This window comes from Centruroides vittatus, unplaced genomic scaffold (assembly GCF_030686945.1).
Source record: "Centruroides vittatus isolate TY-2023 unplaced genomic scaffold, ASM3068694v2 contig_900, whole genome shotgun sequence".
NCBI lineage: Eukaryota > Metazoa > Arthropoda > Arachnida > Scorpiones > Buthidae > Centruroides > Centruroides vittatus.
In genome coordinates this window covers 1,348,987-1,366,640 of record NW_027122591.1, presented here as the reverse complement: position 1 = coordinate 1,366,640, position 17,654 = coordinate 1,348,987, and the positions used below count along the sequence as shown (strand labels likewise).

Below are 17,654 nucleotides of genomic sequence, written 5' to 3'. Positions count from 1 at the left end.
CTTAATATAAAAAATAATTAATTCTTATGAAAATTAAAAGCAAAATTGCCTCTTTAAATTCAAACAAAAAACTTTACGTTTCATTAACCAATTTTTGGAATATTCTCAATTATAATCTATCTGATATATTTTTTCTCCTTGTTCTTTCTTTTTAATCTTATCTTTTGTATCAGTTTTTCTACAAAAAATAATGTTTATAAAGTTGTTTTTTGGTGATTAAAAAAATTAATCTAACCAACAAGTTATTAAAATTTTAATCTTATTATTTTGTTGGAAAATTATTTTCTTGTCTAAATTTCGATTTCAGTTTAATGTTTCCTTCTTTTATTTCCTTGAGTTTTTAATGCCGCAATGCACTCTATATAGCTTTTAAATTAAGTATTTGTAATTTGTTACTTTATTTATCTCAAGAGTGCAGTTAGGAACAGTGCAAAACAGTACCATTCGTCAAATCAATCGTTAGTAGCAGAAGATACATAGGTCCACACTTTAAATCTTACTTAGAACTAGGCAGCAGAAAAGGGGAGGAAATACTATCTTTCTACTGTAAGACCGAAAAATTCAATTAACTAACACAATTAAGTCGATTAAATCTCAAAAATTGATTTAGTTTTGATTTATGGTGTTAAATATAGAACGGACATTAACGACAAAATGAGATTTGAATGGTTTTCTCGAATGACTTTCAAGATTCGTGCACAACAGGCTAGAAAAAAAAATCTATAAGATTACATTCGAAAAGTAATACAAAAAAATAGGAGGGGAAAATCAGCTAAATATTTAAAGGTAACAAATGTTTTCTAAAGACATATCCAATTAAATGAAGGCTACAAGACAACTGCCTTTAGTATAACAGTATTCTGTTCCATTGGCATTACTGAGAAATCGATACAAGTCTCTTGGGAATTCCCACCATTACTATGTACCCTATACTGACTGTTTGAATAATTATTATTCAGTGTATAAACAGAGAGAACGCGTAATTATTTTGATTTCTATTTTGCAAAATTTAAGATATATATTCGTTTTAATAATAAACACGAGAGAAAAATGCTGTTTAAACGAGAGACGGAAAGGGTACGGATTAAGTATGTATAGCATATTACACAGATACTAAATACAAGGAGCATTTTTAAATGATGCAAAATGTCAATAAGATATCTTCACCCGATCGATAATTTTACCTTTGACTTTTAACTCAAACAATTAAGATGAAACCGTACTCCCGTCACGACATCAAAACTTGAGTAATGTTTATTACCTAAACATGACAGACACAATACTTGTAATGTCACCTGCAGAGAAATATTCTCACTAATGATGTTTTACGAAAAAGAATTGCCAAAAATAGGAACTGCATAAATCAATTTTATATTTATGCAAAATATATTTATAACTAAACCTTAATATATATTGTTTTGTGCTGTACGTCACACTTTAATCAAAATAACATGCCGTTAAGATAATTAACAAACCTTTTCTCTTCATCTTTAATTATCTCGGAAAGATGTCCTTTTTAATTAAAAATAACTAGTAGATGGGATTTGGATTATTACAAAGAACTGTTAAGGTATAATCATATTAAGATTTTGTACTTTAAAATTCCGATTTTCAATGTTAAACTATTGGGAATCGAGATTTATTTCATATTTAAGAAAGCTTTAAATGCCAAGTTATAAATAAAATAATACATATTTTAGTGTTTGGATGATGATAAATATAGTAAAGGATTTTATAACTAAAGCCAAATTAGAACATCATTTTTATTTGTCGCGTTTGGAGACACAAAAAATATGCTAATATATTTTTCTGTTCTGCCACTCGAAACTTGATCGAAGATGCAGATTTCTTTTTAAGTATTGAAAAATAAACGGATTTAATGCTCTGTAAATTTCCAACATCTTACTATTTAGATGTATGTAATTAAAGCATAAGGTACACAAAGGATAAACAAAATTAAAGGTGTAATTATTTTTTAAAATAAAGGGTTTTTAATAAATAGACTTCTAAGTAAATATATATATATATATGTGTGTGTGTGTGTGTGTAATAAATAGAATTATTTGAAGAAAATAGAATTTGCTTCAATTTGTTCAATTTATTCATGTTAAAAGAAATTTAAAATTCTAATAAGCAACTAATACGAATAAAATAGAACAAAGTAATATGTATATTGCCTAAAATATATTTAAGTAAGGAATAAATATTAATGCAAAATGCAAATAATATTTAACCAATAGTTAGTTTTTGAATTTTTAAATTCAAAAATGCACACGAACTAATATTTAAATTATGCAAGCTGATTGGTTGAAATCTCTCGCGTTTTTTCGAATTTAAATTTAAAATCGCGAGACCGAATTTTTTTTTGGTTTGTTTTTTTTAATTGGGAAGAAACGATTGGACAAATTTGCGCATGCTCATTTTGAGATTATTAAAATTAAAATCACGTGACTCGCCAACATTTATTTTTTTAAGGGAAAACGCTCTTTGGAAGGAGAATGAAGTGTTCTATTTATAAATTATTTGTTGTTTAATGTTTAATTATTTTTTATACATTTATTTTTATTTAGATTTATTTAACTTATTTTTTTCGCGATAAATTAACCATTTTTAAACCGAACCAAATTGGAAATTATACAAGAAACTTTACATCATGGACATTTTGATTGATGTTCCATTGTTATAGCTGCGTGTTTAATTACTGCTATTTGTTTATCATATATATTGAAACTAAAACTAGTAAATAATCCGTACAAATTACTCATGATTAACGGATATAATTATCTCTGAAAAATATAGGTAATTATAATTAAAATACGTTTTAACGTATTGAAGTAAAAATATGCTAAATGTATTTTCTAAACCTTAATTATAATTCGTATTTTTCTTTAAAATATTTTAAAATAATTAAAGAATTGAAATTTTGAGTTTTTTATATTAATTACGTTAATGATAGAATTTTAAATAACGTCATAACAAAATTTTCGAATAATACAATTTGATTGGCTGATTGTGGAGATAAATTCAAATTGTCACGTTTTAAAATTTTAATTGAAAGTTGGTAAAATAATAATTAAGAATATCGAGAAATTCTAAACAAGCGAACATCCTTTTGTAATTTGATTTTAAAATTATTTTGTAACACGACCATTAATAGGGAGAATTTTTAAATTTCGTAAATAATTTTAAATTGCGTAGCGTTGATTAGAAAGGGACCTCCGTTATTGGTTAAAAATAATTTTTAAAAATATCAACGCGTTTTAATTAATTAAATTTGAGATACAATTTATTAAATATTTTAATACGAAACTTAATTAATAAAGAAAATAATAATAGTGTTTTTAAAAATTACAACACGATGTGATAAAATTTATCGTACGCTTTAATTTTTAAATTAAACCAATAATAGATTAGAATTTTGAAATTCGCAAAGCACGTGATCTAAATAATTTTTGAATTCTAAGAGCTGATTGGTCGACAAAATACAGTAATCTTTTGAAAGTCTAAAGGTCACCTGTAATGTTAAAAAACTCTAAAAGACGATTGGCGAGAGAGAGAGAGCACAACACAATAATCTTAAAAATCAAATTATATCATGCATGCCGAATTCTCGAAGTGTTAAGTTAAAATTGGTCGGCGGCCATGTTCGGAAGTAGATTAAAATCCTATTATTCACTTTAGATATCGGAGTACGTTCCTTAGTTATTGTCGGGGTGCATGGCCTTTAATTCCTACTTCAACTAATTACGTAAAGTAACATGGTTGTCAACATGAAATATTTTCAGCTTAAATCTTCGACAATATATCAAATTTGATGAAGCCGATGATAATTATATGTAATACGATACTCAAAATAAATTTTATAATTAAATAACTTTCAAAACAACTTAATTACAAATGTCGTTTTAATAAAGTAAATCATGGCAAAGTAACACCTTAACCTATTTAGAAATGTAAGAAAAATTAATAACAACCTGTTTTTCATATTGTATTTCACAGAAATATTTATGAAATACATCAAACTCTAAAAAAAAACAAGCAAACTTGTGTATAAACTCTTGAGCCAGTGAATAAAATGTTAAGAATAAACTAGATGATGATGGGATGTTAGAAAAAGTTTTCTTGTCATCATCAATCACTACCTAATGCTGACAACTAGACATACACTACTCAACTTATATATAGTGTATGAAATAAAGCTAAGAACATTAGACAGGTAATGAGGAATGTTTGACATATTTCCATGAAACAAAAATACATTTACATAACATGTCTACTGGGTAAGTTTATTTTTTGACGTACTCCATTCTATTTGATTGTTGTCAGTATATTTTGATGTAAAAATGAAGTAAGATCATGTTTACATTTTATTATAAAATATATATATATATTTTTTAGATTGAATATTCTTCTGAAAAATATTTAAATTTTAGATATTTTCATTTTTAAAATATAAAAAGCTTATTTTTGCTTGACATTAATATATTTTTAATGATTTATATCAATTATTTTCCTAAAAGAATTTTAATTAATCCTTTCTATATATTTTCCAGCTGATTTTATATTAATTAAATTTGTAAATGCATGTTTACATAAATACAAGTTTCTGTAAAATAAAAATATATTTCGGTTTGAATACATTTTGTGTAATTAAAAATGCATTTTACATTTATACAAAATGCAAAAATAACAAAATTTTTTTTGGTTAAGAAGAGTGAAAATACAGACAAGTAAGATAATCTTAATGCATTTTTAAGAACTTTATTCATGAAGAATATTTAAGTGGATATTTTATATAAATTTCTTAGAAGCAATAGGATTTTAATATCAAATGAAACTATTGAATAGTACATTGATTTCAAGAATTACTATGTAATTTTTACCACTGAAAAAATATAAAATAAAATATTAATGAATAATTAATAACAAACTTCTCTCACTAATTTTATGTATGTATAAAAATTAATTATAATCAAATATTTGAATTTTGAGATTAATTTTAATTTTAAAATGTCATTTATATATATATATTATTTTCATACCAATGTCGCGTAACTGTTTATTGATTTACATCTTCATGCAATTAAAATTAATAATAATAATTCTACATTTAATATATGAAAATAAATGTTTATATTTCCCAGAAGATCAATTTAAAAATTGGATTGAATATTTTCAGAATTATCATTATCTTAAAAATTATTTAAATAATTGAAATATTTTTTCATGTGAATGAAAGGAAATTGTGGATTGATGAACAGAATTAATTTACCGTTGAAGAATTTATATATAAAAAAAAATCAATTGAATTCATATTTTATATATTTTTTAAATTTTAATATGATGATTCTGCCACTAGATTGAAGCAACTAAATATTGATTTTTTTTTAAAAAAAATATTACTTTGGACTGTTAAAAAATGAAACATTCGGTATTTTAAAGTATTATTATATAATTTAATATTTTGAAAATATTCTTAAGCTCTTAATGAAATTATACAATTTAACAACAATTCTAATTATAAGAGTTTCTAGAATTTAAAAAGGTATATCTATTAGCATATTAAATAGAATTTTCTCTCTCTCTCTCTCTCTCCCCTTCCTTGCTTAATTTTGCATTAAAATATTAAAATAAATGTTTACACATATCACAAAATCAATTTACAACTTATATAAACTTATATGAAATCAGGCAAATTCATATTTTATACTTTAAATTTTATAAAAATCCAATAAGATGAGTTTAATATTGGATGAAACTAGTATATATTGATTTTCAGAACTAATTAGCTTGTATACTAATATACTGTAAAATTGGATATAAAGTAATCAAAAGTATGGCAAACTTTTAGAATTAATTTTATGCCAATTTATTATTGAATTGAATATTGAAAAAAATTTATATAAATGTTTTTTTCTTTTTTAATGCAAAAAAGTATTAAAATATTTTTGAATTTAATTTAATCACTTATAAGACTATTATAAGTGTTTATCAATAGTGGTGATGTAATTTATTTTAATATTTTTACAGCTGAAGAGCACAAACTGAAGGAAGATGGAAAAACAATATAATAATTTGAATAAAAACAATATTAAAACGATGCTGACATAACAATGACTTTTGTTACAACATTGCAAGAAGAAATCAATATAATGTATTTCATCAACAGGTTTGCTTTAAATTTTTTTTTTTACTTTTACTGTTACTATGGTAACAGAACATTGATTCTTTACATTGCATTCCTATTTACATAACACATTTTTAAATATTTAAAAGTAGAATTAATCTTGACTAAATTAACAATAATGCCTCTTACAGAAGTGATGTAAACTTTGAATTAAAAATATTAAAAAAAGAGATTTAAATTTTCAATTTTTTTTTTCCTTATATTCATTAATGTTTTTAAGGAGAGAAAATTTAAGTAAAAAAAAATAATTTTTAATAAAATGTTTTAAATCTGAAAACTCTTTTATGAACATCATAAAAATGTGAACAGTAAATTCTTGTTTATATAATCTTATATGATAATTTTGTTTGTTCAAGAAATTTTGATAGCATTTGTATCTAAATAAAAAATTAATTAACAGAATTGTTTATATAAAATTAAAGTGCAACATAAAAAATAAACTATATACTTTAATTAAAACTTTATATTTATATTTTAAAAATTTTAATACACCATTTTAAGCTTTTGAATTTCAAATCTAAAAAAACTGTGAATAAATTAATAATTTAATAACAAAGAAAATTTTTCTTCTTTCAAAAATTTTTGAATAAAGTATAAAATTCATTATGTAAGTATAATTAAATAATAATTTTTCGCTTAAAATTTATTAAATTATTTTTTTATGATTATTATATTTTTATTGTTGAGTAGATTAACTGGAATAATAATAAACGTTGTTTTGTTTTCAATTATCTTTCTATAGATATGAAAATTGATGTAAATTTTATTTAAGGTTAGAGATATAATATATTTTAAATAAATATATATATATATAAATCTAGAAACAATTAAAGATGTAAATTTTATAATTTAATTTTTTATATACTTATTTAAAATGTTTTCTGTATTAGTTAACAATAGTTATTCATTTAAATTGCTATAAAAAAGAGTTTTTATATAATTAAATTTTATAAATTCAGAAAATATTTAGTGAATTTTACATTTGTTCTTTGATGTGATTTAATGTAATTTAAAAAACTGTGGGGGGGAATTAAGATAAAAAGTAAGACAATAATGCAACCACCATTAGGATCAGTAAGATAGACATATTCTTATTTGCACATAATGCTATTTGACATGTAAAAGACATCAGAGATAATTTTTCTCTTATCAAATCACGCAATATTACAATTTTCAATCAGAAAATCGATGAATAAATTATTTAACTTTAAATCATTTTTATACTATTTATCTTCTACACTACTTTTCTCGTGCTTTAGAGAATTGACTAGCTACTGGATTTTAAAACATTTATTTCTTCTAATCTATTATTTCTCTTGATGCTAGAGAATAGCCTCTGCCTTCAATTGGTATTCTCACGGCAAATTCCACAAGAAAAAGAAAAGAATCTTACAACGTTTTCTTCATCAAGTATTGATGTCAGTCTCGTATAAAAAACACACACACACACGAACACACGCGCGCACACACACACACACACTCCTCTTAAACAATCTATTGATATTGCTAGGTATCTTATGACGCCCAATTGGGATTCCATGTCTATATTAACATTTTGAACCCTGCTCGCTTTTTATGCTTCCTTCTATCTAAGATATTACTTCCGTGTGAAACAGTAGACAACTTATCGATGCCAATCCCTCATCCTGTGACGTACGATTTATGCTTGGCTATATTGGTTGACATTTATTGGTTACATCACTCTAAGTACGGATGAAGGAACAATATGGCAGAAAATCAAAAATAATTCCTACACGGTGAAAACTTAAGCAATTCAAACTACCGTAGTGTCGTTACATAAACACTAATCGATAATCTGCACTGTTGATAAATGCGGTTGATAAAAATATTGAATTATTGTTGTCTGCGGCAACAACAACAACAACCGAATTACGTCACAGTAAACATTAAATTGCGAAAAAAATATTTTAAAATCTTTAATTCTTCTTCTCAATATTTAAAAGAATTTTCGAGATAATTTTTAAAATAATCGAATATACGTGTAAAACGTGTGTAAAAATAATTGCGTTTTGCTTAATTATTTCAGAAAATAATTTTTTTTATTTTTTTTCAAATCATAAAATGAGCGGAGGTTTATTAAAAATAATTCCACGATTAACCTTTCACTCGTTTATATTTAGCTGAATAACCAAAACTGTAGCGAAATCGATGGTCATACCGACAATTAAAAGCGTGCACTGTAAATATCATGCCATCACGTGACGTCTGTATTCTACTTTTATCAGTGACATTTGCCCATCAAAGCGCTAAGAATCGTGACTTCCAATTATGTATGAGGTAAATGTGTTGTTCATGCAAATAAGCGGAAATTTTGTTTAGCCTCAGGTCGTTACAGCTCTAAGAAAAGCGCTTTTATATATCGGTTAATTCAAAAAAATAATAATAATTAAAGAACTATTGAAAAGGGATGAAAAGACCTTTTAGATGCTAGAAGATATTTTATTTAGAATATGCTATTATTATGATGCTTTTATTAGCGAAATTAATATATATATTTCTTATATAATGATCTTATGCTAAACTTCTCTAGGGAATGAACAAATAATTTTTTCCCCCTGTTCTAAATGGCTAGACTTTCTGCTAGCAATATTAAATTTAATATATATATTTAAGTAGTTCCTAGAAGAGAAATTATTATTATTATTATTATTATTTAAAAATCAAAATTGACTCGAAAAATAATAATTGTTTAGTAGGAAAATATTAAATATAAATTACTGGAATATTGTATCTGAATATTAAAATCTAACTTTGAGATTCTACTAATTTTTAATTAAATTAATTTATTTATAATGAAATATACATTATTAACTTTATGATTTATTTAGTAATAATATAAATTGGCCATAAATATTTAAAAAGTACTTATATAAATTTATAATAAATCAAATCAAATCAAGGAATAAACAGATAAACAAATTGGAAACAAGTAAATAATTTATTTCGAATCAACTTTACAAAATTTGTTTTTCTTTTACGAAAATCCTTTTTTTTTTCCTTCTTTTTTTAATTTAAAAAAAAACAATTTTTCACCTATTTAAAAAATGTTCGTAATGTTAAAGCTATTTATTATAAAAGTTTTATGAGATCCTAATGAGATTTTTTTAATGATTTTTAAACAGTGTGTTTGAATACTGTTTTTTTTTCTTATTTATTTGGAATAGATGTTTAATTAAATCGCTTTAATATAACTGAATTTTTAATAAATGTAAGTGTGTTTTTCAGAAATTAAATCGAATATTTTATATTTTGAAAAAAAAAAAAAATGTAGAAAATAGTTTTACTTTCTATTAAATATTGTAAACTTTTGTCTATCTATAAGCTTATTTTGATATAGAAACCGGATTTTGGAAAAAAGAAATATGTAGCTTTCTGATTGGTTTTCCTGATACAGTTGTTTATTTGCAGTTTTGAAGTTTGTTTTCATCCATTTTCCGAGTAAATACCTTATAACTTTGACTCTTACTTTGAAAAATATTGGTTTAATAAATTCACTTAAAAATCTCTCAAGGACATTGCTTAGTTATTTTTACTTGGTAAATTTATTTTATTTTTGTACCAAAAACAGTCGTTTAAAAAATTGCAAGAAATGTTTCCCCCCGCCCTTCCTCCTTTCTTATCATCGTGCTCAAGCTATCACAAATTAGCATTCTCCTCTATTCATTTATTCATTCATTCACACAGTCAAATTTTCTTCTATCCAAATAATTATATTAAACTCCTTTAAGTTTTACAGATAAGCGAAAAAGAGAAATCATTTTCCGATTGCAAATGGTGTTTAAACGAATTTGCGATTCGTGTTTCTGACCATTAAACGTGTATCGTGTGAACGTAGATCATTTGTTTACATGTTACCATTAAAGAAAAGTATTTAAACATCTAATAAAATATCTCCCTTACTAATTAATATATCTTTCGCTGGTTTTAATGATATATATATATTTTTTTCTTTCTGGTTTCTTTTGTGTGTATTTATATGTTTAGATACATTTCTTTTCTACCTGGGTGCATTCCTATGGGAGAAGCCAGGAGGCAAGTCATTTAAAGTAAAAGAGAGTTCTTTCCCCCGCTTCTTTTTTTTTCATTTCAAATTGAATTATTTTGATTTAAATGCAGTTTTCTCTGATGTTGGATGATATAAACAAATGTACAAGTTTAAAGTGATTTATTTAAAATTATTGTTTACTTTCTATTTTTATAATTAAAATGTTTCTGTTGGTATTTCCATGTAATATCTAATATATTAAATAATTCATAAAAGTATCGATTAAAAAAATATTTCTGTATGTTATTAAAAATTGTTTTAAAGAATCACCTTTATTGTTAAATAACTATGCTTTAATGTACTGTATTTAAGTAATATATACGTACTACCTCAGGATATTTATTAAGTGAATAATTATCGCTAAGTAGACTTATAAATTTGCATGTTTTTAGTCACATCGCAACTATATAATTATTAATTGAATATTTAAATCAGTATTGATCATGTATCTAATCTATAAACAATGTAGAATATATAGTTTACTCGGTAGATCTTCCACACAGGTAACAAAAGACTGCAGTATACAACACACAATAGACAAACATGCATCATAAAACGTCATTCACGAGAACACAATATCTAAACATTCTTTGTCAATATTAAACTCTTTGATATAAATCCGGCCAGATACAAGAATATGACATCTTTTTCGTTCCAGTGATCATTCTTTATTAGAAAATAAACCTTTGATTGAATCCAGAAGAAATAATCTTACAGCAGTCAACTCTAAATTTAATAATACTCTTTTACTATACAATTTTCTAGAGGGAAAATATTTTATGAATCCTTATAAACATCCTGTTTATAGTTTATTTTTTTGCAACGATGCCGATGGCGTAATGTTACGTGTATATTTTGAAAATTAAACGTTAATTTTTTAAAATAGGAACTTAAAAACATTTATGCGCCAACAAAATTTCTGAATCGGCGAACAAACAAACAAACAAACACATTCTTTTTATGACGTACTTGAGATAATACAGACAATACTTCGATTTGAATAAATAGTTTTATCTTTTGAATTATTCATAAAGAACTAATTGTAGAGATGTTCATGACGATGATTTTAGTTATTTTTTAACGTTAAAATTCAGTTTAATCGCGTGATTTTAGAAGCATCCGCACAGTCTATAGATGATTTGTATGACGCTTTTTCCCGCTTACAGTACGACATTTACCGTTTATAGATATATTATTATTAAGAAAATAATAAATTTTTCTTTTATATACAATAAATTAAGTAGAAAAACTAATATATAATATTGTATAATTAAATTTTTGCATCATCTATCGATGGTTCTTTATAACTGCGGCGTATCTAATTATATGAGAAGCTTGCGAATATTTTTTTTTCCTTTTTTATAGGAAAAATTATCAATTTTCTTGTTTCAGAAGGAAAGCCGAAAGTTTATATAAGAAAAGAGAGTGGAAGAAGTACAATTTTTCTTTGTTTGAAAATGAACTCGTTCGCCAATCCACAAGTGGCTCGTTATTAATTTAATGAGAAACATGCGACTCTAATTTAGTTTTGGAAAGGAAGTAGTTCAGCAGAAAATTTGTAGCCCCTGCGCGAATTTTAATCTGATAAATCTACTTGAACTTAACGTAATAAATCTAAATCGTACAATTCTTTTTATTGAAAAAAAAACCTCATAATAATAATAATAATATATTATCACTAATTTTAATCCCGTTTAATTAAGTAGAAACATTAACATTTAATACAAAACTCATCCAACAACTTAACTCCCGATCTCATTTAAAATCGGGAGATGCTTACCAATTCTCATTTAACTTTAAATTGATGTTTCTAAACTTTATTAATAATTATTACAAATCTATTTTTAACTGATCTACTTTCTTAAAATGTATATTATTATTATTATTATTATTATTATTGATATTTGTTTATTGGCTAAGATAATAATATACTCGTTTATTATTCACATTGATGTTTTAAATAAAGTTCAGAAAACTATAGGAAATCATTATTTGTACTAAATTTAAAGGATGATAATCAATAAATTTCATCGATAAAACCTTATAAGAAGATTTTATGTACTATTTTTAGGTTAAAAAGAGAGATAATTTAGTAGTAAATCCGAGAAATGGGGTAATTCGGAACGTTAAAGTTTAAATATTTATAAGAAATGATGTAAAAAAGAAAAAATTACGTTCACTGTTTGATGAATGTGTTTTTATTTAAGATTTTTAAAATATTTTTTTCACCGAATGGATATATTTTATTTGCTTATCCTACGCCCATTACATGCAATTATGTAATATTTGCACTGAAAATAATAATAATAATAATAAAATTAAATAATCTAATTTCTAATATTTTAAATTAGCGTAAAATTCTTGAAGAAAATTTTTAGTTTTCTTTTCTCTCCAATATCAATTTTATTCATTAGATGCAAAATATATAATTCTTTTATAGTGGCAACTTGATTCTCTCTTCAGTACATAATCAGTAATTTGCAGTAGCTAACATAATCATCAGCTTACCGTCAATGTAAAGTCATCTTCCAGTCTGCATTTGAGGGAATAATAATAGTATATTTGAGTATATATATATATATATATATATATATATAGGCATTATTGGCTAACATTATTAACGTATTGTCAGTTTATAGTTACCTGTATAACAGGTAGAAGTCCACTCAGGCGATAATTAACGACGTATAACGCGCGTAACAAGCGCTCGATCCATGTAAAATTTGCCAATTTCTACGGAAAAATAATCTAAATTGTTAAGTTTAATAGAGATTTTGAAGCCTGGTTTCGTGATAAAACTCACTAAAGCCCAAATAATTTAACAGAAAACAAACGTTCTTGATGGATGTTTAAGACAAAACTGTTTTCTCTAATGGTTTATATTTAATTGAAAATATTCAACTCCTTTCGCTTCGAAAAGAAAAACCTCTTCTATACAGGAAAGCAGACGTCAGCTATTGTTACAACAGCTGGCAAACGTTTCTCCACTTCTTTTTCTGTTGCTAGCTACAAACCAAAATCGCATTTTATTGGATCAACGCTATTTTTAAAGCTTCACTATTGTCACTAAGCGTGTTTTTAACGCTAACATCGGACGGTATATCAGTAAATTACGTTTTTAATGTTATTAATTGTTTTTAATAAGCGTAATCGGGTTAAAATTAAGAGAATTATTCCCCCCCCTTCGCGGCGCTATAGATTTAAGTCGGATGTAATGCGGCTGGATTACGAAGGGCGGAAGAATACGTTACTCAAAACTTTCGTTTTTAATTGAATTAAACGCGTATTAAATACATTTATAATAATAATAAGTAATAACTGCAAATATTAAATTAAAAATTTGTTGGCATCTTCAATTAATGTTATATTGGATCGAGATTAAATTGCTGTTAGTCGCCATTGGTTAAATTTTCAAAAATGTCAAAGGGGGTAATGAGGCGCGGAGACTCGAATCTCTTATCGGTTGATTTAAAATGACGTCAAAGGAGTGACGTCAACAAGAATACGTTTACTATTGGATAAAATTGAAAGTTTGAAACTGACGTCGAGAGACTGGAATGACGTACAAAGAATCATTTTTGCTATTGGTTGGTTTGAAAAATTTTATAAACCGGATGTTAAAAATAGTTATTTGACGTATATATCGTTAACTAACATTTAAAATTTATACGTAAGAAGAAGAAAAACTAATATATAAATATCCCTTTTTTTTAATATTGAGAAGTGGTTTTTTATATATAATTATTGAAAGTTTCAAGGTTAAAACATATTTCTTACATGATGTCTTTATGAAATTCTTCATATTTTCTACTTTTTTTTTTCTTTCTTCTTAGTTGTATGACGTATTTAGCGGGGTCTAAATTAATCTTCAAGCCCAATTTAACCATCTAACCACTGGGCTTGGAGATTAACTTGGAGTCCGCCAAATGACTTTTTTTCTTCTTCTTCTTCTTCTTCCCTCCTTCCAAGTCTTGATAGATCATTTTTTTTATCTTCTTTCTTCATTTTATTTTATTTTAGATTCGTCTTTCTTAAAATTCGAGCGAAACATTTTATACAAAGCAAGATGTAGTCTGCACAAGGATCGAAAAATTTTACATTTTCCTTAATTAATTAATTAATTAATCATGTGAACTAATTAAAGAAAAAAATAATTAAGAAATAAATTATTATTATTATTATTATTATTATTAAGAAAATTAAGACGAATTTTTAAAATTTAAATGCATATTTTAACGTTGCTTTTCATATTCATTTAATAAAAATTTTCTTAAAGAATAATAAATTTTCTATGAATTTTTATATATATTTTTAAATACGAGTTAATCTCAAATTTAAAATATAGGAAAATTTTTTCTAAAAATTATTGATTATTTTTATGAGTGCAAAGAAGATTCATAAATTTTCTCAGCTCGTCCTAAATACTTTAAAAGGCTTTTCTTTTTTTATGGCTCCATCTGTTGATCTTCTTAAAAATTAAAACAATAAAATTTTTAAAAGGTTGATAAATTTTAAAGAACTTAATTGAAGAGAAGAGACTTTAAAGCTATATTTAGCATTTAAACGATGTAAAACCTTGTACAATAATCGAAGTGTGAAATAGATAATGATAATATATCATGAGGTTAAAAGAGAATACTAATAGAAAGGAAACGCAATTAATATTCATGTAGCATGTTTTGACGTATTTTTAATGTTTACGACGAAAAAAAATTTCGAAAAAAATCAATGTTTATAAATTCAGAACACGGTTATTACATTCGTACAATTGGCATTACCGGTTAAAACGTACTGTACAACACTACTTGTTTGATTTATTGATATTTCTCTTTTCTGTTTATAATTTATTACGCTGCAAAAATTAAATATAAAAATAAAAAGATATTGAGGGAAAAACACGTAAAGCAAACATATATACAGAAGGAGAACGTTTTAAGAGAAGATAGAAAGGAAAAAATATATATCTAGCGGAAGAAAAATTTTCTTTGAGCCCCTGTAAATGACACTTCACTTGCAAGCGCGCGACTTCCAACAGCGATAAAAGGAAAAAAAACAAAAATATATCGTTTTCAAATGCAACTATATTTAATTAAACGTAATTTAATCAGTCATATCGATGGTTAATTGATGCATGGTTATATTAATCTCATTAATTAGCTAAACACGTGTTAATGTTTGGCGAATAAAACTTATTGGAAACTCACTCACCTCGGTATCATTCCAGTAGATTTCCAGTTTGTATCCTCTCAAGAATCTCGGGCTATTATTGATGTGTTGCAAAGCCAGATTGACAGAAGGTATAACACCGCGACCAATGTGTCCTTCTACACGATTTTCCGTAGTTGGGAAAAAACCACCTATATGCAGCACTGTCCTAGAATGCGTTAAAGTTGTTAACCACAGTATCGTCCACACGTTAGTTAACATGATGAATCCAGGCACATTGTCTATTTGCAGGTCTGTCAAGTGGCTTTAAGATTTTTCTGATATTTCAATCGGTGACACATCCCGCTTTGTCGCTTTTCCAGACTGTGCTACTTGTCTGACTGACGAAGGTGGAGCCACTGAACGATTGGAGTAAAACCTGCACTATGTCTGCTTTCTAGTGTGCACAGTCGCATATCGCTTGTGGTGTCTCCTCGATGCCTGATCAAAAGTGTAGCTAACACACAACTGGCTTATATCCAAAATTTCTTTTCATCTCTTCTCAAAACTTTAGATAATTTCCTCTTCTTATATTTTGATCTTGTTACACGATCGATGCTGCGTGTCAAAAATAAATAAGTTATAAATTTATTAGGGTTTTATAATTGCTTTTAAATAAATTTTTAAAGTTTGTGTAGAAAATTAATCACGCTATATTCCGTAGATAACAATTATTTCTTAATTTTATGCTCTTTTATCGTAGCCATTGCGCTCGTTGATATTTGAGCGCCTGTAAATCATTCTTCACTGCGCGGCAGCTCGACGTTTTAATTATTTTTAAATAATCTTCTTTAAAAAGAAATAAGATAAGATCAGTTTTATAAAAAAAAATAATTGCTATTTTGATAAAGATAAAAATTGTCACGTGATTATTTATTCGTTGACCTCACGGAATTTCATTAACATACGAGCACGCAAATCACGAAACGAATGGTGTGATTAGTTAGGCATACATAAAATTCTGGAAAAATCGGAATTTCTAAGATTTCGATACAGAATTTTTCACTTCGATTTTCTCCGAAACATATTCTTTCGTTTTAAGTAATTTTTCTCTCAAATCATTTTATATCAGTTTCTCAGAGTATGTATTGACTCGTTTATTTCAGATAAGATAGTGTGACTGAAGACAAAAATTGATATCTTTCACTTTAATGCCTCTCTTTCCTCTTCTGATCTGTGATAAGATATCTAGTAATGTTCAATGTTTATAAAATAAAACAGAGTTTTCCACTTTTACTACCTAGAAATCCATCTAGAACAGTAGAAAATTCAAGTAATATTAATAAAAATTTAAATTCTGGCTCCATCTACAAGATGTGCTCGAAGATTTCTAGCTGGCATCGTATTCTCAAACAAATTTTAAGTCGTATATTTCGTATCTGTGTTTGTTTGTGAGTGTGCGTGTGTGCATAAAAGCTTTGAAAACTGTAAAACACTAAAGGATATTTATGATGCAGATAGCATACAGTTCAGTGAAAGATGAGAGTCTTATCTATATTTTGAAGAATGCTTAACAGCTTTACAATATTTCCGTTGTTTGTCACAAAGCACAACTCCCTCAGAGTAATAAGTATTGATTTAGTACGTCTTTATATATATACATGTATCAAAAGCTTCACAATTTATTATCTAATTTGTATTTAAGATGAAAGCTAATTAAAATAATAATAATAATAATAATAATAGTATTAAAAAATATTAGAGATGTTTCAAGTGTAATTACTTAGACGTATCATCTTTATAATGATTTACGATTATAATTACAGGATAATCAAACGGTTTTTTATAGCCGTAAATTAGGTGAAGAATTTATAATTACATTTGTATTTAAGAAAAATGAATATTTTACTTGTGTAACAAACTGTTAAATGACATTTAAAAAGCCAATTAAAAAATATATAAAAATGTGATATTTACATTTTTATAACGGTGACTTTACCACATTTATTGTTTTTATAACCTTTATTAAGAATAATTAATTGGAATTTTATCATTTTAACTCAAACTAATTAGTGTTTTTTTTTTTTTTTTGCTTAATTTTAATAATTGTATCGTCGTTTCTATCGATCTATATATAAAAAATTACATTTCTAATAAAGGTTACATGCCTTTTTGCTAATTTATTATATATATATAATAAAAAATATATATATTTTTAGACGTATCAATTGATGTTACATCTACAAGAAAATCAAT

General features: G+C 25.5%; 1 protein-coding gene and 1 long non-coding RNA gene across 7 annotated transcripts in view; one reads left to right on the top strand and one right to left on the bottom strand.

Annotated features, from left to right (window-relative positions):
* LOC136984040 (gamma-aminobutyric acid type B receptor subunit 2-like) overlaps positions 1-15,965 on the bottom strand; it is a 42,452-nt gene extending 26,487 nt beyond the window's left edge. For all 4 annotated transcript variants that reach the window (XM_067280957.1, XM_067280958.1, XM_067280959.1 and 1 more), the window contains exon 1: positions 15,462-15,965. In XM_067280957.1, coding sequence (XP_067137058.1) covers positions 15,462-15,680 — 219 coding nt within the window. In that variant the 5' untranslated portion in view covers positions 15,681-15,965. The remainder of the gene's footprint in view (positions 1-15,461) is intronic.
* LOC136984051 (uncharacterized) overlaps positions 1-17,654 on the top strand; it is a 39,025-nt gene that overhangs the window by 872 nt on the left and 20,499 nt on the right. Inside the window, exons 2-3 of one of the 3 annotated variants that reach the window (XR_010882142.1) lie at positions 6,031-6,169; positions 11,646-12,121. This is a non-coding gene — a long non-coding RNA (uncharacterized lncRNA). Of the gene's footprint in view, positions 1-6,030; positions 6,170-6,318; positions 6,383-11,645; positions 12,122-17,654 lie in introns of those variants that run through there. The other 2 variants (XR_010882141.1, XR_010882143.1) reach the window with 2 other exon arrangements.